The 27,131-nt window shown below is 50.1% G+C and overlaps 1 protein-coding gene across 1 annotated transcript; it reads left to right on the top strand.

Annotated features, from left to right (window-relative positions):
• Nucleotides 1-2,384: 2,384 nt before the first annotated feature.
• Nucleotides 2,385-26,652, top strand: HAUS4 (HAUS augmin like complex subunit 4; the record flags this gene model as incomplete). The annotated part of the gene is made up of 8 exons (XM_082299483.1): nucleotides 2,385-2,399; nucleotides 3,684-3,785; nucleotides 5,756-5,860; nucleotides 11,293-11,444; nucleotides 12,243-12,309; nucleotides 22,875-22,999; nucleotides 24,843-24,911; nucleotides 26,469-26,652. The coding sequence occupies 8 exons, from the start codon at nucleotides 2,385-2,387 to the stop codon at nucleotides 26,650-26,652; spliced, it is 819 nt and encodes a 272-aa protein (XP_082155609.1).
• Nucleotides 26,653-27,131: the final 479 nt, after the last annotated feature.

Here is a 27,131-nt window from a genome sequence, read left to right as displayed (position 1 = left end):
AAGAGCCCAAAATCGGAGCTTGTGTGGAAAACTGGGGAATTTTGGGGTGATTTGGGGGGGTTTTGGGGGTTTTTGGGGTGGCCCAGCACGACGTGGGCGAGCTGCAGCGGCGCTACGGCGAGTGAGATTCGGGGCCAAAAAGGGCGGATTTGGGCAAAGAGCGGGGGGGGGGGAAAAAAACCGGGGAGTTTGGGGAATAAATGGTGGAAAAATGGTGGTTTTTGGTGGTTTTTGGGGGGTTTTGGGGGGTGTCGGGAGGGCTGGGAGAGGTCCGGGAGGTGCCGAGAGAATTGGGAGGAAATCCGGGAATTTTGGGAAAAATGGAGTGGAAAAAAAGTGGAATTTTGGGGGGAAAAAAGCCAAAATTTGGGAAAAAAATGTGAAATTTGTGGGGAATTTTGGGGTTTTTGGGGTTTTTGGGGGTGTCAGAAGGGCTGGGAGAGGTCCGGGAGGTGCCGAGAGAATTGGGAGGAAATCCGGGAATTTTGGGAAAAATGGAGTGGAAAAAAAGTGGAATTTTCGGTGGAAAAAAGCCAAAATTTGGGAAAAAATGTGAAATTTGTGGGGAATTTTGGGGGTTTTTGGGGGGTTTTGGGGGTGTCAGAAGGGCTGGGAGAGCTCCGGGAGGTGCCGAGAGAATTGGGAGAAAATCCGGGAGTTTTGGGGAAAAACCGCGGAATTTGGGGAAAAAAAGTGAAATTTTGGGAAAAAAGAGCCAAAAAAACGGAGTTTGTGTGGAAAAGTTGGTGGTTTTTTGGGGGAGTTTTGGGGTTTTTTTGGGGGTTTTTGGGGGTGTCAGGAGGGCTGGGAGAGGTCCGGGAGGTGCCGAGAGAATTGGGAGAAAATCCGGGAATTTTGGGAAAAAAGGAGTGGAAAAAAAGTGGAATTTTGGGGGGAAAAAGCCAAAATTTGGGGAAAAAAATGTGAAATTTGTGGGGAATTTTGGGGTTTTTTGGGGGTTTTTGGGGGTGTCAGAAGGGCTGGGAGAGCTCCGGGAGGTGCTGAGAGAATTGGGAGAAAATCCGGGAATTTTGGGGAAAAAATGCAGAGTTTTGGGGGAAAAAAGTGAAATTTTGGGAAAAAAGAGCCAAAAAAGCGGAGTTTGTGTGGAAAAGTTGGTGTTTTTTTGGGGTTTTTTTGGGGTTTTTTGGGGTTTTTGGGGGTGTCAGAAGGGCTGGGAGAGCTCCGGGAGGTGCCGAGAGAATTGGGAGGAAATCCGGGAATTTTGGGAAAAACGGAGTGGAAAAAAAGTGGAATTTTGGGGGAAAAAAGCCAAAATTTGGGGAAAAATGTGAAATTTGTGGGGAATTTTGGGGTTTTTTGGGGGTTTTTGGGGGTGTCAGGAGGGCTGGGAGAGCTCCGGGAGGTGCCGAGAGAATTGGGAGGAAATCGGGGAATTTTGGGGAAAAAATGCAGAGTTTTGGGAAAAAAAGTGAAATTTTGGGAAAAAAGAGCCAAAAAAGCGGAGTTTGTGTGGAAAAATTGGTGGTTTTTTGGGGGAGTTTTGGGGTTTTTGGGGGTTTTTGGGGGTGTCAGGAGGGCTGGGAGAGGTCCGGGAGGTGCCGAGAGAATTGAGAGGAAATCCGGGAATTTTGGGAAAAATGGAGTGGAAAAAAGTGGAATTTGGGGGGAAAAAAGCCAAAATTTTGGGAAAAAATGTGAAATTTGTGGGGAATTTTGGGGGTTTTGGGGGGTTTTTGGGGGTGTCAGAAGGGCTGGGAGAGCTCCGGGAGGTGCTGAGAGAATTGGGAGAAAATCCGGGAATTTTGGGGAAAAAATGTAGAGTTTTGGGGAAAAAAAGTGAAATTTTGGGAAAAAAGAGCCAAAAAAGCGGAGTTTGTGTGGAAAAATTGGTGGTTTTTTGGGGGAGTTTTGGGGTTTTTGGGGGTTTTTTGGGGGTGTCAGAAGGGCTGGGAGAGCTCCGGGAGGTGCCGAGAGAATTGAGAGGAAATCCGGGAATTTTGGGAAAAATGGAGTGGAAAAAAGTGGAATTTGGGGGGAAAAAAGCCAAAATTTTGGGAAAAAATGTGAAATTTGTGGGGAATTTTGGGGGTTTTGGGGGGTTTTTGGGGGTGTCAGAAGGGCTGGGAGAGCTCCAGGAGGTGCCGAGAGAATTGGGAGAAAATCCGGGAGTTTTGGGGAAAAAATGCAGAGTTTTGGAGGAAAAAAGTGAAATTTGGGGAAAAAAGAGCCAAAAAAGCGGAGTTTGTGTGGAAAAGTTGGTGGTTTTGGGGGGAGTTTTGGGGTTTTTTGGGGTTTTTGGGGGTGTCAGAAGGGCTGGGAGATCTCCGAGGGGTTTCTGGGAGAAAATCCGGGAATTTTGGGAAAAATTTGTGGAAAAAAAGTGGAATTTTGGGGAAAAAAAGCCAAAATTTGGGGGAAAAATGCGGAATTTTTGGGTAATTTTGGGGTTTTTTGGGGGTTTTTGGGGGTGTCAGAAGGGCTGGGAGAGGTCCGGGAGGTGCCGAGAGAATTGGGAGAAAATCCGGGAATTTTGGGGAAAAACCGCGGAATTTTGGGGAAAATCGAGGAGAAAGCCGTGCAGTCCGGGTGACAAAAATCGCTGCTTTTCGGGCTGTTTTTTGGGCGGTTTTAATGGGATTTTGGGGAGGGAAAAGCCCCTCCTTTCCCATCGGCCGCTGGGCTGAACTGGGCTGAACTGGGCTGAACTGGGAGCCGCCGGCGCGGCTTTGCCCCGCCCCTCGCTTCCCATTGGCCGCTTTCTCCCCTCTCTTCTCTCTCATTGGCCAACCGCGCTGTCACTCACGAGTCACCACCGCCTCTCCGCGCTTTTCCCGCCCTGCGCTCCCATTGGCCCGCGGTTTTCCCGCCCCGAGCTCCCATTGGCTGGCGCGCCCAGGTGGGCGTGGCCTGGCGCGGCTCGGCGGGAAGCCCGTGAGGGGAAGCGGCTCCGGGGGCGGAAATTTGGGGGAAAATTTGGCAAAAACGGGGTCGGGAATGCGGGGAAAAGGCTGGGAAAGGCTCCCGACGGCTCCCGGCTGCTTCTGCGGGCATTTCTGGGCGGTTTCCGCGTGGCTTTTGGAGGAAAACCGCGGTTTCGGCGCGGTTCGCGGCGTTTCTGAGAGGGGGCCTGGAGGTGGGGGTGGTGGTGGCGGGGGCTCGGTGTTCCCTGAGGGGTTTGCGGGGGTCCGGAGGGGGCTTCGGGTGGTTCTCAGGGGGATTTGGGGCATCCTCGAGGGGTTTTATCGCATCCTTGACGGGTTTTATGGGGTCCTTGAGGAGGCGTGCAGCGTCCTTGAGGGGCTTTGGAGGATCCTGAGGGGTTTGGGGGAGGTCCTGAGGGGAGTCTGGGACGTCCTGAGGGGGATTTGCGGCCTCCTGAGTGACGCTTTGGTTCTCTGAGGGGATTCTGGGGTTCCCTGAGGGGATTTTGGGGTTCCCCTGAGGGGAAAAGGAGATTTTTGACTTCCTTGATTTAATTTCGGGCGGGGGGGGGGTCCCCACCCCCAATTCCAGACGCCCTCAATGGCTCTTGAGGAGCTCCCGAGCCTGGACCTGCTGCTGCCAGGTGAGAACCTCCTCCAAAAAACACAAAAAACACCAAAAAAAACAAAAAAAACCAACCCACCCCAATCTCCCTAAATTTGTTTCTCTCCCCCAAAAAAAAATAAAAAACCCCAGGTGAAGACCTCCCGGGACCCCCAAATTCCGCCACCCCCCAGGAGCTGGGAGCCCACCCGGGGCTGGCTCGGCTGCTGCAGGATTTGGGGGGGCTCCTGGGGGGGGATGGGCTCAGCCCCCCCCTGCAGAAGGAGCTGCGCCAGGTGGGGCTGGAACCCCACATTTGGGGCTGCAGGGGGGAGGGAGGGGATTCCATTTGGGATTGGGCTGAAATTCCTCTTTTTGAGCCCCACATTCTGGCCAGGAATTCCCTCTCTCCCCTCCCCCCCCCCCCCTTTTCAGATTTCCTCGTTTTCTCCCCCCCCCCCCCCCAAAACCGAGGCAAAAATCGCTCTGGATTTCCCGATTCCCCCCCGGTTTTAGCCCAAAATTGCCGTGAATGTCCCCGTTTTCGCAGATTTTAGGCCGAATCCGCTCGAAATTTCCCGTTTTCCTGGGTTTTAGCCCCAAATTCCCTCTCTTTGCCCAAATTCTTGCAACGTTGCCCTGAATCTTCCCGGTTTTGGGGTATTTTGGAGGTCCCTGGGTTGGGTTTTGGGGAATTTTGGGTGGGATTTTGGGGGTCCCTGGGTGGGATTTTGGGGTTTTGGGGAATTTTGGGTTGGATTTTGGGGTTTTCGGCGTCCCTGGGTTGGATTTTGGGGTTTTTGGGGGTCCCTGGGTGGGATTTTGGGGGTCCCTAGGTTGGATTTTGGGTGGGATTTTGGGGATCCCTGGGTGGGATTTTGGGGTTTTGGGGAATTTTGGGTGGGATTTTGGGGTTTTGGGGAATTTTGGGTGGGATTTTGGGGATCCCTGGGTGGGATTTTGGGGTTTTGGGGAATTTTGGGTGGGATTTTGGGGTTTTTGGGGGTCGCTGGGTTGGATTTTGGGATTTTGGGGGTCCCTGGGTTGGATTTTGGGGGTTTGGGGCATTTTGGGGTTTTTGGGGGTCCCCGGGTTGGATTTTTGGGGTCCTTACATTGGATTTTTGGGATTTTGGGGATTTTGGGGGGGGATTTTGGGGTTCTGGGGCTCCCTGGGTTGGATTTTGGGTTGGATTTTGGGGTTTTTGGGGGATTTTGGGTTGGATTTTGGTGTTTTCGGCGTCTCTGGGTTGGATTTTGGGGTTTTTGGGGGTCCCTGGGTTGGATTTTGGGGGTTTGGGGCATTTTGGGGTTTTTGGGGGTCCCTGGGTTGGGTTTTGGGGAATTTTGGGTGGGATTTTGGGGGTCTCTGGGTGGGATTTTGGGGTTTTGGGGAATTTTGGGCATTTTGGGATTTTTGGGTGTCCCTGGGTTGGATTTTGGGGTTTTTGGGGGTCCCTGGCTTGGATTTTGGGGGTCCTTACGTTGGATTTTTGGGACTTTGGGGGGGATTTTGGGGTTTTGGGGGTCCCTGGCTTGGATTTTGGGGGTTTGGGGCATTTTGGGGTTTTTGGGGGTCCCCGGGTTGGGTTTTGGGGTCCCTGGGTTGGGTTTTGGAGAATTTTGGGTGGGATTTTGGGGTTTTTGGGGGTCCCTTGGTTGGATTATGGGGATTTTGGGGATTTTGGGGGTCCCTGGGTGGGATTTTGGGGTTTTGGGGAATTTTGGGGGGGATTTTGGGGGTTTTTGGGGGTCCCTGGGTTGGATTTTGGGATTTTTGGGGGTCCCTGGGTTGGATTTTTGGGGTCCTTACATTGGATTTTTGGGATTTTGGGGGGGATTTTGGGGTTTTGGGGGTCCCTGGCTTGGATTTTGGGGGTTTGGGGCATTTTGGGGATTTTGGGGGTCCCTGGGTTGGATTTTGGGGTCCCTGGGTTGGGTTTTGGAGAATTTTGGGTGGGATTTTGGGGTTTAGGGGGGTCCCTTGGTTGGATTATGGGGATTTTGCGCATTTTGGGGGTCCCTGGGTGGGATTTTGGGGTTTTGGGGGATTTTGGGTGGGATTTTGGGGTTTTTTGGGGGTCCCTGGGTTGGATTTTGGGGTTTTTGGGGGTCCCTGGGTTGGATTTTTGGGGTCCTTACATTGGATTTTTGGGATTTTGGGGATTTTGGGTTGGATTTTGGGGTTCTGGGGGTCCCTAGGTTGGATTTTGGGTGGGATTTGGGGCTTTTTGGGGGTCCCTGAGGTGTTTTTGGGGTGCCCCCAGGCCGAGGAGCTGCTGGCCCAGGCCCGGGGGCTGTGGCTGCCCCTGGAGCTGCTCTGGCGCCTTCTGGGGGAGCTGATCCGGGACCCCCGCGACTTCGACCCCCCCGTGAGTCCCAAATCCTCCCAAATCCTCCCCAAAATTCCCTCTAAAATCCCACCCAAAATTCCCCAAAACCCTCCCAAAAATTCCCTCAAAAATCCCACCCAAAATTCCCCAAAATTCCCTCTAAAATCCCCTCAAAATTCCCCAAAATTCCCTCTAAAATCCCCTCAAAATTCCCTCTAAAACCCCCCCAAAATTCCCCAAAATCCTCCTCAAAATTCCCTCTAAAATTCCCTCAAAATTCCCCAAAATCCTCCCCAAAATTCCCTCTAAAATTCCCTCAAAATTCCCCCAAATCCTCCCCAGAATTCCCCAAAATCCTCCCCAGAATTCCCCCAAATCCTCCCCAAAATTCCCAAAATCCCCCCAAAATTCCTTCCCAAATCCCCCAAAATCCCCAAAACCCCCCCAAAATTCCCAAAACCCCCCAAAATTCCTTCCCAAACCCCCAAAATCCCCAAAACCCCCCCAAAATTCCTTCCAAATCCCCCCAAAATCCCCAAAACTCCCCCAAAATCCCCCTAAAATTCCTTCCCAACCTCCCCAAAATCCCCAAAACCTCCCCAAAATTCCCCCAAAATTCCTTCCCAACCTCCCCAAAATCCCCAAAACCTCCCCAAAATTCCTTCCCAACCCCCTCAAAGTTCCCAAAATGCCCCCAAAACCCCCCCAAAATTCCTTCCAAATCCCCCCAAAATCCCCCCAAAATCCCCTAAACTCCCCCAAAATTCCCCAAATCCCCCCAAAATTCCCAAAATCCCCCCAAAATTCCTTCCCAAACCCCCAAAATCCCCAAAACCTCCCCAAAATTCCTTCCCAACCCCCTCAAAGTTCCCAAAATGCCCCCAAAACCCCCCCAAAATTCCTTCCAAATCCCCCCAAAATCCCCCCAAATTCCCCAAACCCCCCCCAAAATTCCCCCAAACCCCCCCAAAGTCCCCGAATCGCCCGAAATCCGCCCGAAATGCCCCAAAATCCGGGCGTTGTTCCCCCCGCAGGCTCTGGGGGCGCTGCAGCTGCAGCTGAGCTGGGCCGGGCTGCGCCGGGGACCCCCCGAGATGGGCACGGCCCCCCCCCAGGTGAGCCCCAAAATCCCCCAAATCCACCCCAAAATGCAGCCCAGATACACCCAGATACGGCTGGGATCTGAAAATCCCCAAATCTGCCCCAAAATCCGCCCTAAAATGCCCCAAATCCACCCCAAATCCAGCCCAGATACACCCAGATACAGCTGGGATCTGAAAATGCCCAAATCTGCCCCAAAATCCGCCCCAAAATGCCCCAAATCCACCCCAAATCCAGCCCAAATCCACCCCAGATACACCCAGATACAGCTGGGACCTGAAAATGCCCAAATCCGCCCCAAAAAGCCCCAAATTCACCCCAAATCCCCCCCAAACTGTCCCCAAAAGCCCCAAATTCACCCCAAACTGACCCAAAAAGCCCCAAATTCACCCCAAACTGACCCAAAAAGCCCCAAATTCACCCCAAATCCCCCCCAAACTGGCCCAAAAAGCCCCAAATTCACCCCAAACTGCCCCAAACTGACCCAAAAAGCCCCAAATTCACCCCAAACTGCCCCAACTGACCCAAAAAGCCCCAAATTCACCCCAAACTGACCCAAAAAGCCCCAAATCCCCCCCAAACTGACCCAAAAAGCCCCAAATTCACCCCAAACTGCCCCCAAAAGCCCCAAATCCCCCCCAAACTGACCCAAAAAGCCCCAAATTCACCCCCAACTGACCCAAAAAGCCCCAAATTCACCCCAAACTGACCCAAAAAGCCCCAAATTCACCCCAAACTGCCCCAACTGACCCAAAAAGCCCCAAATCCCCCCCAAACTGACCCAAAAAGCCCCAAATTCACCCCAAACTGCCCCAAACTGACCCCAAAAGCCCCAAATTCACCCCAAACTGCCCCAAAAAGCCCCAAATCCCCCCCAAACTGCCCCAACTGACCCAAAAAGCCCCAAATTCACCCCAAACTGACCCAAAAAGCCCCAAATCCCCCCCAAACTGACCCAAAAAGCCCCAAATTCACACCAAACTGACCCAAAAAGCCCCAAATTCACCCCAAAATGCCCCAAACTGCCCCCAAAAGCCCCAAATCCCCCCCAAACTGACCCAAAAAGCCCCAAATTCACCCCCAACTGACCCAAAAAGCCCCAAATTCACCCCAAACTGACCCAAAAAGCCCCAAATTCACCCCAAAATGCCCCAAACTGCCCCCAAAAGCCCCAAATCCCCCCCAAACTGACCCAAAAAGCCCCAAATTCACACCAAACTGACCCCAAATGCCCCAAATTCACCCCAAATGCCCCAAACTGACTCAAAAAGCCCCAAATCCCCCCCAAACTGCCCCAAAAAGCCCCAAATTCACCCCAAACTGCCCCAACTGACCCAAAAATCCCCAAATTCACCCCAAACTGCCCCAAACTGACCCCAAAAGCCCCAAATTCACCCCAAACTGCCCCAAACTGACTCAAAAAGCCCCAAATTCACCCCAAACTGACCCCAAAAGCCCCAAATTCACCCCAAAATGCCCCAAACTGACCCAAAAAGCCCCAAATTCACCCCAAAATGCCCCAACTGACCCAAAAAGCCCCAAATTCACCCCAAACTGCCCCAAACTGACCCCAAAAGCCCCAAATTCACCCCAAACTGCCCCAAAAAGCCCCAAATTCACCCCAAATGCCCCAAACTGACCCAAAAAGCCCCAAATTCACCCCAAACTGACCCAAAATGCCCCAAATTCACCCCAAACTGCCCCAAACTGACCCAAAAAGCCCCAAATTCACCCCAAACTGACCCAAAAAGCCCCAAATTCACCCCAAATGCCCCAAACTGACCCCAAAAGCCCCAAATTCACCCCAAACTGACCCAAAAAGCCCCAAATCCCCCCCAAACTGACCCAAAAAGCCCCAAATCCCCCCCAAACTGACCCCAAAAGCCCCAAATTCACCCCAAACTGCCCCAAAAAGCCCCAAATTCACCCCAAACTGCCCCAAAAAGCCCCAAATTCACCCCAAAATGCAGCCCAGATACACCCAGATACGGCTGGGATCTGAAAATCCCCAAATCTGCCCCAAAATCCGCCCCAAATTCACCCCAAATCCCCCCCAAAGTGTCCCCAAAAGCCCCAAATTCACCCCAAACTGCCCCAAACTGACCCCAAAAGCCCCAAATTCACCCCAAACTGCCCCAAAAAGCCCCAAATCCCCCCCAAACTGACCCAAAAAGCCCCAAATTCACCCCAAACTGACCCAAAAAGCCCCAAATTCACCCCAAACTGCCCCAAACTGACTCAAAAAGCCCCAAATTCACCCCAAACTGACCCAAAAAGCCCCAAATCCCCCCCAAACTGACTCAAAAAGCCCCAAATTCACCCCAAAATGCCCCAACTGACCCAAAAAGCCCCAAATCCCCCCCAAACTGACCCAAAAAGCCCCAAATTCACCCCAAACTGCCCCAACTGACCCAAAAAGCCCCAAATCCCCCCCAAACTGACCCAAAAAGCCCCAAATTCACCCCAAATGCCCCAAACTGACCCAAAAAGCCCCAAATTCACCCCAAAATGCCCCAAACTGACCCAAAAAGCCCCAAATTCACCCCAAAATGCCCCAACTGCCCCAAAAAGCCCCAAATTCACCCCAAACTGACCCAAAAAGCCCCAAAAAGCCCCAAATTCACCCCAAACTGACCCAAAAAGCCCCAAATTCACCCCAAACTGACCCAAAAAGCCCCAAATTCACACCAAACTGACCCCAAAAGCCCCAAATTCACCCCCAACTGACCCAAACTGACCCAAAAAGCCCCAAATTCACCCCAAACTGACCCAACTGACCCCAAAAAGCCCCAAATTCACCCCAAACTGCTCCAACTGACCCAAAAAGCCCCAAATTCACCCCAAACTGACCCAAAAAGCCCCAAATTCACCCCAAAATGCCCCAAACTGCCCCAAAAAGCCCCAAATTCACCCCAAACTGACCCAAAAAGCCCCAAATTCACCCCAAACTGACCCAAAAAGCCCCAAATTCACCCCAAATGCCCCAAACTGCCCCCAAAAGCCCCAAATTCACCCCAAACTGCCCCCAAAAGCCCCAAATTCACACCAAACTGCCCCAACTGACCCAAAAAGCCCCAAATTCACCCCAAACTGACCCAAAAAGCCCCAAATTCACCCCAAACTGCCCCAACTGACCCAAAAAGCCCCAAATTCACCCCAAACTGACCCAAAAAGCCCCAAATTCACCCCAAACTCCCCCAAACTGACCCCAAAAGCCCCAAATTCACCCCAAATTGCCCCAACTGACTCAAAAAGCCCCAAATTCACCCCCAACTGACTCAAAAAGCCCCAAATTCACCCCAAACTGACCCAAAAAGCCCCAAATTCACCCCAAACTGCCCCCAAAAGCCCCAAATCCCCCCCAAACTGACCCAAAAAGCCCCAAATCCCCCCCAAACTGACCCAAAAAGCCCCAAATTCACACCAAACTGACCCAAAAAGCCCCAAATTCACCCCAAACTGACCCCAAAAGCCCCAAATTCACCCCAAACTGCCCCAACTGACCCAAAAAGCCCCAAATTCACCCCAAACTGACCCAAAAAGCCCCAAATTCACCCCAAATGCCCCAAACTGACCCAAAAAGCCCCAAATTCACCCCAAACTGACCCCAAAAGCCCCGAATTCACCCCAAACTGACCCAAAAAGCCCCAAATCCCCCCCAAACTGACCCAAAAAGCCCCAAATTCACCCCAAACTGCCCCAAACTGACTCAAAAAGCCCCAAATTCACCCCCAACTGACCCCAAAAGCCCCAAATTCACCCCAAACTGCCCCAAACTGACCCAAACTGACCCAAATGCCCCAAACTGCCCCCAAAAGCCCCGAATTCACCCCAAATGCCCCAAACTGACCCAAAAAGCCCCAAATTCACCCCAAACTGACCCCAAAAGCCCCAAATTCACCCCAAACTGCCCCAAAAAGCCCCAAATCCCCCCCAAACTGACCCAAAAAGCCCCAAATTCACCCCAAACTGCCCCAAACTGACTCAAAAAGCCCCAAATTCACCCCAAACTGCCCCAAACTGACCCAAAAAGCCCCAAATTCACCCCCAACTGACCCAAAAAGCCCCAAATTCACACCAAACTGACTCCAAATGCCCCAAATTCACCCCAAATGCCCCAAACTGACTCAAAAAAGCCCCAAATCCCCCCCAAACTGACCCAAAAAGCCCCAAATCCCCCCCAAACTGCCCCAAAAAGCCCCAAATTCACCCCAAACTGCCCCAAACTGACCCAAAAAGCCCCAAATTCACCCCCAACTGACCCAAAAAGCCCCAAATTCACCCAAAACTGACCCAAAAAGCCCCAAATTCACCCCAAACTGCCCCAACTGACCCAAAAAGCCCCAAATTCACCCCAAAATGCCCCTCAGGTGCTGCCCCGGCTGCTCCCGGAGCTGCAGCGGCGCCTGCGGGAAAAGCGGGAAGAGCTCCGGAGTTTCCTGCTGGGACCCCCCAAAATGCCCCAAAATCCCCCCAAAATGCCCCAAAATCCCCCCAAAATCCCCCAAAATCCCCCCAAAATGCCCCAAAATCCCCCCAAAATGCCCCAAAATCCCCCCAAAATACCCCAAAATCCCCCCAAAATCCCCCAAATCCTCCCCAAAACGGCCCCGATTCATCCCGAAACGGCCCAAAATCCACCCGAAATCCCTCAAAATCCACCCCAAATCCCCCCAAATCCACCCAAAATCAGTGAAATTCCGCCCCAAATCCCTCAAAATCCACCCAAAATCCCCCAAAATCCGCCCGAAACGCCCCAAATTCCACCCCAAATCCCCCAAATTCCACCCGAAATCCCCCAAAATCTTCCTGAAGCTGCTCAAGATCCCCAAATCCCTCAAATTCCACCCAAAATGCCTCAAATTCCACTCAAAATCCCCCAAAATCTCCCCGAAATTTCCCCAAATCCACCCGAAATCCCCCAAAATCCCCCCAAAATCCCCCAGGATTTTCCCCAAATCCCCCAAAATTTCCCCGAATTCCCCCAAAATCTCCCCAAAATTTCCCAAAACCCACCCAAAATTCCCCCAAATCCACCCGAAATCCCCCAAAATCCCCCCAAAATCTCCCAGGATTTTCCCCAAATCCCCCAAAATTTCCCCGAATTCCCCCAAAATCCCCCCAAAATCCCCCAAGATTTTCCCAAATTCCCCCAAAATCCCCCCAAAATCCCCCAAGATTTTCCCCAAATCCCCCAAAATCCCCTCAAAACCTCCCCAAATTTTCCCAAAATCCCCGGAATCGGCCCCGAAATTCCCCCGAGGCCCCGAATTGCCCAAAATCGCCCCAATTCTCCCCAAACCCTCCGGGGGCTCCTGAGCTCGGAGCGGCTCCGGGAGCGGCTCCTGCGGCAGGAGCTGGCCAGGATCGGCCACCAGTACCCCCAGGTGAGACTGGTTTATACTGGTTTGGACTGGTTTATACTGGGAGGGTGGGATTTGGGGGAAAAAAGGCGAAATTTGGGTAAAAATTGTTGAAAAATGAGTAAAAAATGGGGGAAAAGGGTTAAAAGTGGGGGGAAAAGGGTTAAAAGTGGGGAAAAAAGGGTTAAAAGTGGGGAAAAGGGGATTTGGGGTTACTGGTTTGGACTGGTTTGGACTGGTTTATACTGGGAGGGTGGGAATTGGGGGAAAAAAGGCGAAATTTGGGTAAAAATGGGGGAAAAATGAGTAAAAAATGGGGGGAAAAGGGTTAAAAGTGGGGAAAAAAGGGTTAAAAAGTGGGGAAAAGGGGATTTGGGGTTACTGGTTTGGACTGGTTTGGACTGGTTTATACTGGGAGGGTGGGAATTGGGGGAAAAAAGGCAAAAATTGGGTAAAAATTGGTGAAAAATGAGTAAAAAATGGGGGAAAAAGGGTTAAAAGTGGGGGGAAAAGGGTTAAAAGTGGGGAAAAAAGGGTTAAAAGTGGGGAAAAGGGGATTTGGGGTTACTGGTTTGGACTGGTTTGGACTGGTTTATACTGGGAGGGTGGGATTTGGGGGAAAAAAGGCGAAATTTGGGTAAAAATTGGTGAAAAATGAGTAAAAAATGGGGAAAAAGGGTTAAAAATGGGGAAAAAAGGTTAAAAGTGGGGAAAAAGGGTTAAAAGTGGGGAAAAAAGGGTTAAAAAGGGGGGAAAAGGGGATTTGGGGTTACTGGTTTGGACTGGTTTATACTGGGAGGGTGGGAATTGGGGGAAAAAAGGCGAAATTTGGGTAAAAATTGGTGAAAAATGAGTAAAAAATGGGGGGAAAAGGGTTAAAAGTGGGGAAAAAAGGGTTAAAAGTGGGGAAAAAAGGGTTAAAAAGTGGGGAAAAGGGGATTTGGGGTTACTGGTTTGGACTGGTTTGGACTGGTTTTTACTGGGAGGGTGGGAATTGGGGGAAAAAAGGCGAAATTTGGGTAAAAATTGGTGAAAAATGAGTAAAAAATGGGGGAAAAAGGGTTAAAAGTGGGGAAAAAAGGGTTAAAAGTGGGGAAAAAGGGTTAAAAAGGGGGGAAAAGGGGATTTGGGGTTACTGGTTTGGACTGGTTTGGACTGGTTTATACTGGGAGGGTGGGAATTGGGGGAAAAAAGGCGAAATTTGGGTAAAAATTGGTGAAAAATGAGTAAAAAATGGGGGAAAAGGGTTAAAAGTGGGGAAAAAAGGGTTAAAAGTGGGGAAAAAAGGGTTAAAAAGGGGGGAAAAGGGGATTTGGGGTTACTGGTTTGGACTGGTTTGGACTGGTTTATACTGGGAGGGTGGGAATTGGGGGAAAAAAGGCAAAAATCGGGTAAAAATTGGTGAAAAATGAGTAAAAAATGGGGAAAAAGGGTTAAAAATGGGGAAAAAAGGGTTAAAAGTGGGGAAAAAAGGGTTAAAAAGGGGGGAAAAGGGGATTTGGGGTTACTGGTTTGGACTGGTTTGGACTGGTTTATACTGGGAGGGTGGGAATTGGGGGAAAAAGGCGAAATTTGGGTAAAAATTGTTGAAAAATGAGTAAAAAATGGGGGAAAAGGGTTAAAAGTGGGGAAAAAAGGGTTAAAAAGTGGGGAAAAAAGGGTTAAAAAGGGGGGAAAAGGGGATTTGGGGTTACTGGTTTGGACTGGTTTGGACTGGTTTTTACTGGGAGGGTGGGAATTGGGGGAAAAAAGGCGAAATTTGGGTAAAAATTGGTGAAAAATGAGTAAAAAATGGGGGGAAAAGGGTTAAAAGTGGGGAAAAAAGGGTTAAAAGTGGGGAAAAAAGGGTTAAAAAGGGGGGAAAAGGGGATTTGGGGTTACTGGTTTGGACTGGTTTGGACTGGTTTATACTGGGAGGGTGGGAATTGGGGGAAAAAAGGCGCAATTTGGGTAAAAATTGGTGAAAAATGAGTAAAAAATGGGGGAAAAAGGGTTAAAAGTGGGGGAAAAGGGTTAAAAGTGGGGAAAAAAGGGTTAAAAAGTGGGGAAAAGGGGATTTGGGGTTACTGGTTTGGACTGGTTTGGACTGGTTTATACTGGGAGGGTGGGAATTGGGGGAAAAAAGGTGAAAATTGGGTAAAAATTGGTGAAAAATGAGTAAAAAATGGGGGGAAAAGGGTTAAAAGTGGGGAAAAAAGGGTTAAAAGTGGGGAAAAAAGGGTTAAAAAGGGGGGAAAAGGGGATTTGGGGTTACTGGTTTGGACTGGTTTGGACTGGTTTATACTGGGAGGGTGGGAATTGGGGGAAAAAAGGCGAAATTTGGGTAAAAATTGGTGAAAAATGAGTAAAAAATGGGGGGAAAAGGGTTAAAAGTGGGGAAAAAAGGGTTAAAAGTGGGAAAAAAGGGTTAAAAAGGGGGGAAAGGGGATTTGGGGTTACTGGTTTGGACTGGTTTGGACTGGTTTATACTGGGAGGGTGGGAATTGGGGGAAAAAAGGCGAAAATTGGGTAAAAATGGGGGAAAAATGAGTAAAAAATGGGGGGAAAAGGGTTAAAAGTGGGGAAAAAAGGGTTAAAAGTGGGAAAAAAGGGTTAAAAAGGGGGGAAAGGGGATTTGGGGTTACTGGTTTGGACTGGTTTGGACTGGTTTTTACTGGGAGGGTGGGAATTGGGGGAAAAAAGGCGAAATTTGGGTAAAAATTGGTGAAAAATGAGTAAAAAATGGGGGAAAAAGGGTTAAAAGTGGGGAAAAAAGGGTTAAAAGTGGGGAAAAAGGGTTAAAAAGGGGGGAAAAGGGGATTTGGGGTTACTGGTTTGGACTGGTTTGGACTGGTTTATACTGGGAGGGTGGGAATTGGGGGAAAAAAGGCGAAATTTGGGTAAAAATTGGTGAAAAATGAGTAAAAAATGGGGGAAAAAGGGTTAAAAGTGGGGAAAAAAGGGTTAAAAGTGGGGAAAAAGGGTTAAAAAGGGGGGAAAAGGGGATTTGGGGTTACTGGTTTGGACTGGTTTGGACTGGTTTATACTGGGAGGGTGGGAATTGGGGGAAAAAAGGCGAAATTTGGGTAAAAATTGGTGAAAAATGAGTAAAAAATGGGGGAAAAGGGTTAAAAGTGGGGAAAAAAGGGTTAAAAGTGGGGGAAAAAGGGTTAAAAAGGGGGGAAAAGGGGATTTGGGGTTACTGGTTTGGACTGGTTTGGACTGGTTTATACTGGGAGGGTGGGAATTGGGGGAAAAAAGGCAAAAATCGGGTAAAAATTGGTGAAAAATGAGTAAAAAATGGGGAAAAAGGGTTAAAAATGGGGAAAAAAGGGTTAAAAGTGGGGAAAAAAGGGTTAAAAAGGGGGGAAAAGGGGATTTGGGGTTACTGGTTTGGACTGGTTTGGACTGGTTTATACTGGGAGGGTGGGAATTGGGGGAAAAAGGCGAAATTTGGGTAAAAATTGTTGAAAAATGAGTAAAAAATGGGGGAAAAGGGTTAAAAGTGGGGAAAAAAGGGTTAAAAAGTGGGGAAAAAAGGGTTAAAAAGGGGGGAAAAGGGGATTTGGGGTTACTGGTTTGGACTGGTTTGGACTGGTTTATACTGGGAGGGTGGGAATTGGGGGAAAAAAGGCGAAATTTGTGTAAAAATTGGTGAAAAATGAGTAAAAAATGGGGGGAAAAGGGTTAAAAGTGGGGAAAAAAGGGTTAAAAGTGGGGAAAAAAGGGTTAAAAAGGGGGGAAAAGGGGATTTGGGGTTACTGGTTTGGACTGGTTTGGACTGGTTTATACTGGTCTGGACAGGTTTGGGCTGGTTTGGATTGGTTTATACTGGGAGGGTGGGAATTGGGGGAAAAAAGGCGCAATTTGGGTAAAAATTGGTGAAAAATGAGTAAAAAATGGGGGAAAAAGGGTTAAAAGTGGGGGAAAAGGGTTAAAAGTGGGGAAAAAAGGGTTAAAAAGTGGGGAAAAGGGGATTTGGGGTTACTGGTTTGGACTGGTTTGGACTGGTTTATACTGGGAGGGTGGGAATTGGGGGAAAAAAGGCGAAATTTGGGTAAAAATTGTTGAAAAATGAGTAAAAAATGGGGGAAAAGGGTTAAAAGTGGGGGGAAAAGGGTTAAAAGTGGGGAAAAAAGGGTTAAAAAGGGGGGAAAAGGGGATTTGGGGTTACTGGTTTGGACTGGTTTGGACTGGTTTATACTGGGAGGGTGGGAATTGGGGGAAAAAAGGCGAAATTTGGGTAAAAATGGGGGAAAAATGAGTAAAAAATGGGGGGAAAAGGGTTAAAAGTGGGGAAAAAAGGGTTAAAAAGTGGGGAAAAGGGGATTTGGGGTTACTGGTTTGGACTGGTTTGGACTGGTTTATACTGGGAGGGTGGGAATTGGGGGAAAAAAGGCAAAAATTGGGTAAAAATTGGTGAAAAATGAGTAAAAAATGGGGGAAAAAGGGTTAAAAGTGGGGGGAAAAGGGTTAAAAGTGGGGAAAAAAGGGTTAAAAGTGGGGAAAAGGGGATTTGGGGTTACTGGTTTGGACTGGTTTGGACTGGTTTATACTGGGAGGGTGGGATTTGGGGGAAAAAAGGCGAAATTTGGGTAAAAATTGGTGAAAAATGAGTAAAAAATGGGGAAAAAGGGTTAAAAATGGGGAAAAAAGGTTAAAAGTGGGGAAAAAGGGTTAAAAGTGGGGAAAAAAGGGTTAAAAAGGGGGGAAAAGGGGATTTGGGGTTACTGGTTTGGACTGGTTTATACTGGGAGGGTGGGAATTGGGGGAAAAAAGGCGAAATTTGGGTAAAAATTGGTGAAAAATGAGTAAAAAATGGGGGGAAAAGGGTTAAAAGTGGGGAAAAAAGGGTTAAAAGTGGGGAAAAAAGGGTTAAAAAGTGGGGAAAAGGGGATTTGGGGTTACTGGTTTGGACTGGTTTGGACTGGTTTTTACTGGGAGGGTGGGAATTGGGGGAAAAAAGGCGAAATTTGGGTAAAAATTGGTGAAAAATGAGTAAAAAATGGGGGAAAAAGGGTTAAAAGTGGGGAAAAAAGGGTTAAAAGTGGGGAAAAAGGGTTAAAAAGGGGGGAAAAGGGGATTTGGGGTTACTGGTTTGGACTGGTTTGGACTGGTTTATACTGGGAGGGTGGGAATTGGGGGAAAAAAGGCGAAATTTGGGTAAAAATTGGTGAAAAATGAGTAAAAAATGGGGGAAAAGGGTTAAAAGTGGGGAAAAAAGGGTTAAAAGTGGGGAAAAAAGGGTTAAAAAGGGGGGAAAAGGGGATTTGGGGTTACTGGTTTGGACTGGTTTGGACTGGTTTATACTGGGAGGGTGGGAATTGGGGGAAAAAAGGCAAAAATCGGGTAAAAATTGGTGAAAAATGAGTAAAAAATGGGGAAAAAGGGTTAAAAATGGGGAAAAAAGGGTTAAAAGTGGGGAAAAAAGGGTTAAAAAGGGGGGAAAAGGGGATTTGGGGTTACTGGTTTGGACTGGTTTGGACTGGTTTATACTGGGAGGGTGGGAATTGGGGGAAAAAGGCGAAATTTGGGTAAAAATTGTTGAAAAATGAGTAAAAAATGGGGGAAAAGGGTTAAAAGTGGGGAAAAAAGGGTTAAAAAGTGGGGAAAAAAGGGTTAAAAAGGGGGGAAAAGGGGATTTGGGGTTACTGGTTTGGACTGGTTTGGACTGGTTTATACTGGGAGGGTGGGAATTGGGGGAAAAAAGGCGAAATTTGGGTAAAAATTGGTGAAAAATGAGTAAAAAATGGGGGGAAAAGGGTTAAAAGTGGGGAAAAAAGGGTTAAAAGTGGGGAAAAAAGGGTTAAAAAGGGGGGAAAAGGGGATTTGGGGTTACTGGTTTGGACTGGTTTGGACTGGTTTATACTGGGAGGGTGGGAATTGGGGGAAAAAAGGCGCAATTTGGGTAAAAATTGGTGAAAAATGAGTAAAAAATGGGGGAAAAAGGGTTAAAAGTGGGGGAAAAGGGTTAAAAGTGGGGAAAAAAGGGTTAAAAAGTGGGGAAAAGGGGATTTGGGGTTACTGGTTTGGACTGGTTTGGACTGGTTTATACTGGGAGGGTGGGAATTGGGGGAAAAAAGGTGAAAATTGGGTAAAAATTGGTGAAAAATGAGTAAAAAATGGGGGGAAAAGGGTTAAAAGTGGGGAAAAAAGGGTTAAAAGTGGGGAAAAAAGGGTTAAAAAGGGGGGAAAAGGGGATTTGGGGTTACTGGTTTGGACTGGTTTGGACTGGTTTATACTGGGAGGGTGGGAATTGGGGGAAAAAAGGCGAAATTTGGGTAAAAATTGGTGAAAAATGAGTAAAAAATGGGGGGAAAAGGGTTAAAAGTGGGGAAAAAAGGGTTAAAAGTGGGAAAAAAGGGTTAAAAAGGGGGGAAAGGGGATTTGGGGTTACTGGTTTGGACTGGTTTGGACTGGTTTATACTGGGAGGGTGGGAATTGGGGGAAAAAAGGCGAAAATTGGGTAAAAATGGGGGAAAAATGAGTAAAAAATGGGGGGAAAAGGGTTAAAAGTGGGGAAAAAAGGGTTAAAAGTGGGAAAAAAGGGTTAAAAAGGGGGGAAAGGGGATTTGGGGTTACTGGTTTGGACTGGTTTGGACTGGTTTTTACTGGGAGGGTGGGAATTGGGGGAAAAAAGGCGAAATTTGGGTAAAAATTGGTGAAAAATGAGTAAAAAATGGGGGAAAAAGGGTTAAAAGTGGGGAAAAAAGGGTTAAAAGTGGGGAAAAAGGGTTAAAAAGGGGGGAAAAGGGGATTTGGGGTTACTGGTTTGGACTGGTTTGGACTGGTTTATACTGGGAGGGTGGGAATTGGGGGAAAAAAGGCGAAATTTGGGTAAAAATTGGTGAAAAATGAGTAAAAAATGGGGGAAAAAGGGTTAAAAGTGGGGAAAAAAGGGTTAAAAGTGGGGAAAAAGGGTTAAAAAGGGGGGAAAAGGGGATTTGGGGTTACTGGTTTGGACTGGTTTGGACTGGTTTATACTGGGAGGGTGGGAATTGGGGGAAAAAAGGCGAAATTTGGGTAAAAATTGGTGAAAAATGAGTAAAAAATGGGGGAAAAGGGTTAAAAGTGGGGAAAAAAGGGTTAAAAGTGGGGAAAAAAGGGTTAAAAAGGGGGGAAAAGGGGATTTGGGGTTACTGGTTTGGACTGGTTTGGACTGGTTTATACTGGGAGGGTGGGAATTGGGGGAAAAAAGGCAAAAATCGGGTAAAAATTGGTGAAAAATGAGTAAAAAATGGGGAAAAAGGGTTAAAAATGGGGAAAAAAGGGTTAAAAGTGGGGAAAAAAGGGTTAAAAAGGGGGGAAAAGGGGATTTGGGGTTACTGGTTTGGACTGGTTTGGACTGGTTTATACTGGGAGGGTGGGAATTGGGGGAAAAAGGCGAAATTTGGGTAAAAATTGTTGAAAAATGAGTAAAAAATGGGGGAAAAGGGTTAAAAGTGGGGAAAAAAGGGTTAAAAAGTGGGGAAAAAAGGGTTAAAAAGGGGGGAAAAGGGGATTTGGGGTTACTGGTTTGGACTGGTTTGGACTGGTTTATACTGGGAGGGTGGGAATTGGGGGAAAAAAGGCGAAATTTGTGTAAAAATTGGTGAAAAATGAGTAAAAAATGGGGGGAAAAGGGTTAAAAGTGGGGAAAAAAGGGTTAAAAGTGGGGAAAAAAGGGTTAAAAAGGGGGGAAAAGGGGATTTGGGGTTACTGGTTTGGACTGGTTTGGACTGGTTTATACTGGTCTGGACAGGTTTGGGCTGGTTTGGATTGGTTTATACTGGGAGGGTGGGAATTGGGGGAAAAAAGGCGCAATTTGGGTAAAAATTGGTGAAAAATGAGTAAAAAATGGGGGAAAAAGGGTTAAAAGTGGGGGAAAAGGGTTAAAAGTGGGGAAAAAAGGGTTAAAAAGTGGGGAAAAGGGGATTTGGGGTTACTGGTTTGGACTGGTTTATACTGGGAGGGTGGGATTTGGGGGAAAAAAGGCAAAAATCGGGTAAAAATTGGTGAAAAATGAGTAAAAAATGGGGGAAAAAGGGTTAAAAGTGGGGAAAAAAGGGTTAAAAGTGGGGAAAAAGGGTTAAAAGTGGGGAAAAAGGGTTAAAAAGGGGGGAAAAGGGGATTTGGGGTTACTGGTTTGGACTGGTTTGGACTGGTTTATACTGGGAGGGTGGGAATTGGGGGAAAAAAGGCAAAAATTGGGTAAAAATTGGTGAAAAATGAGTAAAAAATGGGGAAAAAGGGTTAAAAGTGGGGAAAAAAGGGTTAAAAGTGGGGAAAAAAGGGTTAAAAAGGGGGGAAAAGGGGATTTGGGGTTACTGGTTTGGACTGGTTTATACTGGGAGGGTGGGATTTGGGGGAAAAAAGGCAAAAATCGGGTAAAAATTGGTGAAAAATGAGTAAAAAATGGGGGAAAAAGGGTTAAAAGTGGGGAAAAAAGGGTTAAAAGTGGGGAAAAAGGGTTAAAAGTGGGGAAAAAGGGTTAAAAAGGGGGGAAAAGGGGATTTGGGGTTACTGGTTTGGACTGGTTTGGACTGGTTTATACTGGGAGGGTGGGAATTGGGGGAAAAAAGGCAAAAATTGGGTAAAAATTGGTGAAAAATGAGTAAAAAATGGGGAAAAAGGGTTAAAAATGGGGAAAAAAGGGTTAAAAGTGGGGAGAAAAGGGTTAAAAAGGGGGGAAAAGGGGATTTGGGGTTACTGGTTTGGACTGGTTTGGACTGGTTTATACTGGGAGGGTGGGAATTGGGGGAAAAAAGGCAAAATTTGGGTAAAAATTGGTGAAAAATGAGTAAAAAATGGGGAAAAAGGGTTAAAAATGGGGAAAAAAGGGTTAAAAGTGGGGAAAAAGGGTTAAAAGTGGGGAAAAAAGGGTTAAAAAGGGGGGAAAGGGGATTTGGGGTTACTGGTTTGGACTGGTTTGGACTGGTTTATACTGGGAGGGTGGGAATTGGGGGAAAAAAGGCGAAAATTGGGTAAAAATTGGTGAAAAATGAGTAAAAAATGGGGAAAAAGGGTTAAAAGTGGGGAAAAAAGGGTTAAAAGTGGGGAAAAAGGGTTAAAAAGGGGGGAAAAGGGGATTTGGGGTTACTGGTTTGGACTGGTTTGGACTGGTTTATACTGGGAGGGTGGGAATTGGGGGAAAAAAGGCGAAATTTGGGTAAAAATTGGTGAAAAATGAGTAAAAAATGGGGGAAAAAGGGTTAAAAGTGGGGGGAAAAGGGTTAAAAGTGGGGAAAAAAGGGTTAAAAAGGGGGGAAAAGGGATTTGGGGTTACTGGTTTGGACTGGTTTGGACTGGTTTATACTGGTCTGGACAGGTTTGGGCTGGTTTGGATTGGTTTATACTGGGAGGGTGGGAATTGGGGGAAAAAAGGCAAAAATTGGGTAAAAATTGGTGAAAAATGAGTAAAAAATGGGGGAAAAAGGGTTAAAAAGTGGGGAAAAAAGGGTTAAAAGTGGGGAAAAAAGGGTTAAAAAGTGGGGAAAAGGGGATTTGGGGTTACTGGTTTATACTGGTTTGGCCTGGTTTGGACTGGTCTGGACAGGTTTGGGCTGGTTTGGACTGGTTTATACTGGGAGGTGTGGGAATTGGGAGGGAAAAAAGGTGGAAAATTGGGTAAAAACTGTTTGAAAAGGGTTAAAAATGGGGAAAAAAAGGGTTACTGGTTTATACTGGTTTGCACTGGGAGGGACTGGGTGGTGCTGAGTTGATCTGTACCGCTCCATACTGGTTTATACTGGTCCGTACCGCTCCGTACTGGTCCGTACTGGTCCATACCGGTCCGTACCGGTCCATACTGGTCCATACTGGTCCGTACTGGTCCGTACCGGTCCATACTGGTCCGTACCGGTCCATACTGGTCCGTACTGGTCCGTACTGGTCCGTACTGGTCCATACCAGTCCATACTGGTCCATACCGGTCCATACTGGTCCGTACTGGTCCGTACCGGTCCATACTGGTCCGTACTGGTCCGTACTGGTCCGTACCGGTCCATACTGGTCCGTACTGGTCCATACCGCTCCGTACCGGTCCGTACTGGTCCATACTGGTCCGTACTGGTCCATACCGCTCCGTACTGGTCCGTACTGGTCCGTACCGGTCCGTACTGGTCCATACTGGTCCGTACTGGTCCGTACCGCTCCGTACTGGTCCGTACCGGTCCATACTGGTCCATACTGGTCCGTACCGGTCCATACCGGTCCATACTGGTCCGTACTGGTCCATACTGGTCCGTACTGGTCCGTACTGGTCCATACTGGTCCGTACTGGTCCGTACCGCTCCGTACTGGTCCGTACCGGTCCATACTGGTCCATACTGGTCCGTACCGGTCCATACCGGTCCATACTGGTCCGTACTGGTCCATACTGGTCCATACTGGTCCGTACCGGTCCGTACTGGTCCGTACTGGTCCATACTGGTCCATACTGGTCCGTACCGGTCCATACTGGTCCATACTGGTCCGTACCGGTCCATACTGGTCCATACCGGTCCATACTGGTCCTTACCGGTCCGTACCGGTCCGTACTGGTCCATACTGGTCCGTACTGGTCCGTACCGGTCCATACTGGTCCATACTGGTCCGTACTGGTCCGTACTGGTCCGTACTGGTTTCCGCAGGCGCTGCGCCGCTGCCGCTCGCTGCTGGCCCGGGGCCGCCGCCTGGGGGCGGGGCAGGCGCTGCTGGACGGGGGGAGGGGCCGCTACCTGCTGGCCAAGGGCGGGGCCCTGCTGCTCAAGATCCGGTGAGGGGCGGGGCCTCATTTGCATCTCCTTTGCATGCGCGGGGGGCGGGTGGGGCGGTTCCCAGTTCAGCCCAGTGATCCCAGACCCCCTCCCAGTCCATCCCAGTCCATCCCAGTTCACCCCAAACCCTCTCCCAGTCCATCCCAGTCCATCCCAGTTCACCCCAGCCCCCCTCCCAGTCCATCCCAGTGACCCCAGCCCCTCTCCCAGTCCATCCCAGTTCACCCCAAACCCCCTCCCAGTCCATCCCAGTTCACCCCAGCCCCTCTCCCAGTCCATCCCAGTCCATCCCAGTCCATCCCAGTCCATCCCAGTTCACCCCAAACCCTCTCCCAGTCCATCCCAGTCCATCCCAGTTCACCCCAGCCCCCCTCCCAGTCCATCCCAGTCCATCCCAGTGACCCCAAACCCTCTCCCAGTCCATCCCAGTCCATCCCAGTGACCCCAGCCCCTCTCCCAGTCCATCCCAGTCCATCCCAGTTCACCCCAAACCCTCTCCCAGTCCATCCCAGTCCATCCCAGTGACCCCAGCCCCTCTCCCAGTCCATCCCAGTCCATCCCAGTTCACCCCAAACCCTCTCCCAGTCCATCCCAGTCCATCCCAGTTCACCCCAGCCCCTCTCCCAGTCCATCCCAGTCCATCCCAGTTCACCCCAGCCCCTCTCCCAGTCCATCCCAGTCCATCCCAGTTCACCCCAGCCCCTCTCCCAGTCCATCCCAGTTCACCCCAGCCCCTCTCCCAGTCCATCCCAGTCCATCCCAGTGACCCCAGCCCCTCTCCCAGTCCATCCCAGTCCATCCCAGTGACCCCAGCCCGTCTCCCAGTCCATCCCAGTCCATCCCAGTGACCCCAGACCCCCTCCCAGTCCATCCCAGTCCATCCCAGTGACCCCAGACCCCCTCCCAGTCCATCCCAGTCCATCCCAGTTCACCCCAAACCCTCTCCCAGTCCATCCCAGTCCATCCCAGTTCACCCCAGGCCCCCTCCCAGTCCATCCCAGTCCATCCCAGTCCATCCCAGTCCATCCCAGTGACCCCAGCCCCTCTCCCAGTCCATCCCAGTCCATCCCAGTGGCCCCAGCCCCTCTCCCAGTTCATCCCAGTCCATCCCAGTCCATCCCAGTGACCCCAGCCCCTCTCCCAGTCCATCCCAGTCCATCCCAGTTCACCCCAAACCCTCTCCCAGTCCATCCCAGTCCATCCCAGTTCACCCCAGCCCCCCTCCCAGTCCATCCCAGTCCATCCCAGTGACCCCAAACCCTCTCCCAGTCCATCCCAGTCCATCCCAGTGACCCCAGCCCCTCTCCCAGTCCATCCCAGTCCATCCCAGTTCACCCCAAACCCTCTCCCAGTCCATCCCAGTCCATCCCAGTGACCCCAGCCCCTCTCCCAGTCCATCCCAGTCCATCCCAGTTCACCCCAAACCCTCTCCCAGTCCATCCCAGTCCATCCCAGTTCACCCCAGCCCCTCTCCCAGTCCATCCCAGTCCATCCCAGTTCACCCCAGCCCCTCTCCCAGTCCATCCCAGTCCATCCCAGTTCACCCCAGCCCCTCTCCCAGTCCATCCCAGTTCACCCCAGCCCCTCTCCCAGTCCATCCCAGTCCATCCCAGTGACCCCAGCCCCTCTCCCAGTCCATCCCAGTCCATCCCAGTGACCCCAGCCCGTCTCCCAGTCCATCCCAGTCCATCCCAGTGACCCCAGACCCCCTCCCAGTCCATCCCAGTCCATCCCAGTGACCCCAGACCCCCTCCCAGTCCATCCCAGTCCATCCCAGTTCACCCCAGCCCCTCTCCCTGTGGCCCCACCCCCTCATTTCCCCATCTCATGAATATTCATCAGGCTGGAGGAGCTGCGCGTGCTGTTGGACACCTACCCCGCCCCCACCGTCCAGGCCCACCGGCGAATCAGGTGCCAGCCCCGCCCCCTCATTAGCATAGCCCCGACCCCACCCCTCATTTGCATAACATCAGCAGCCTCACCCAGCCCTGCCCCTCATTAGCATAACCCCCAGCCTCATTTGCATAACATCAGCCCCTCGGCAGCCTCACCCAGCCCTGCCCCTCATTAGCATAACCCCGATTCCGCCCCTCATTAGCATACCATTGCCCCAACCCTCATTAGCATAACCCAAGCCTGCTCCCCCTCATTAGCATAGATGCAAACGGCCCCGACTGGGTCCAGCCTCCTCATTAACATAATGTTCCTCATTAGTGTAGGCACACCCCTCATTAACATAATGACAGTCCTCATTAGAATGGCCACACCCATCATTAACGTAACCATACCCTCATTACCATAACCCACCCTCATTTCCATATTCCTCTCATTTCCATACCCCCTCATTACCATAACCCCTCCTCATTATAACCCCACCTCATTACCATAGCCCCTAATTACCGTAACCCCTCATTACCATAACCACACCCTCATTATCATAACCCACCCCTAATTCCCATAACCCCACCCTCATTACTATGACTGCACCCTCATTACCATAACCCCACCCCTCATTTGCATAACCTCGCATTCCCACAACTCCTCACTACCAGAACTGCACCCTCATTACCGTAACCCCACCCCTCATTTGCATAACCCCACATTCCCACAACCCCTCATTACCTTAAGCCCACCATCATTACCATAGCCCCTCATTTGCATGAACCCTCATTACCATATCACTACCCTAATTTCCATACCTGAATTACCATAACCTACCCTCATTACCATAATGCCACTCTCATTTCCATAACGCCTCATTACCATAACCCCACCCCTCATTACCATAACCCAACTTTCATTACCATAACCCCTCCTTACCATAACACCCCTCATTACCATAACCCCCTCATTACCATAACCCCTCATTTGCATAACGTCTCCTTACCATAACCCCACCCTCATTACCATAACCTACCCTTATTACCATAACCCCTCATTTGCATAACCCCTCATTACCATAACCCTACCCTCATTACCATAGTGCCACCCTCATTACCATAACCCCACCCCTCATTACCATAACCCCACCCTAATTACCTTAACCTGCCCTTGTTGCCATAATGCCACCCTCATTACCATAGCGCCACCTCTCATTACCATAGCGCCACCCTCATTACCATAACCCCACCCTCATTACCATAGCGCCACCCTCATTACCATAGCGCCACCCTCATTACCATAACGCCACCCCTCATTACCATAGCGCCACCCTCATTACCATAACCCCACCCTCATTACCATAACCCCACCCTCATTACAGTAACCCACCCTAATTACCCTAACCTGCCCTCATTACCATAACGCCACCCTCATTACCATAGCGCCACCCTCATTACCATAACACCACTCCTCATTACCATATCCCCACCCTCATTACCATAACCCCATTCCCATAACCCCTCCCCCTGCCCAAGCCCCGCCCCTGACCAAGCCCCGCCCCCTGACCAAGCCCCGCCCCCTTTCCAGGGACTCCCTCGCCGGGGGGCGCCGCGCGGCCGAGGCCGAGGCCGCCATCTTGGGGGCGGAGCTTGCGGCGCTGCGGGAGCTGGGCCCGGAATTCCGGGCGCTGGCGCTGGAGCTGGGCCGGATCCGCCAGGAATGCGCCCAGAAATGCTGGGCCCTCCTCCAGCTCCGCCCCCCGCCCCCGTGACGTCACCGCGCCTCATTAAAATACCGCCGGCAACGCCCACTCGCCGCTGCCTCCTCCTCTTTTCTCTTTGTGGGGTGGGGCGGGTGATTGACAGCTGGGATGCGGGAGGGGTGGGGGCTGAAATTCCAGCTTGGCCCATCCGCCCTGCCCCCCCCCCCGGTCCAAAAATGAACCCAGAATTCCCAAAATTCTCCCCAAAATTCACCCGGAAACGCTAAAAAAAAGGGAATGGGGGCGGGGCCAGCTGGGTGATTGACAGGCGGGACGCGCCGCCTCCCGCGGTGATTGACAGCTCGCAGAGCGCTCTCATTGCCTCAGAGTCTCTTGTGGGCGTGCCCAGCGCCCTTCGCCTTGATTGACAGCTGAGAGCGCGTTTCTATTGGCTGCAAGCCCCACCGGGGGCGGGATTCCCCTTCCCGCCACTGCCTTGATTGACAGCCAGCCCCGCGCTCTCCCATTGGCTGCAGTAGTCCCGCCTC

The sequence above is a fragment of the Coloeus monedula genome, assembly GCF_965178545.1.
Source record: "Coloeus monedula genome assembly, chromosome: 32".
Lineage (NCBI taxonomy): Eukaryota > Metazoa > Chordata > Aves > Passeriformes > Corvidae > Coloeus > Coloeus monedula.
The sequence above is the reverse complement of the archived record's forward strand: the minus strand, read 5'-3'. Positions and strand labels throughout refer to the sequence as shown.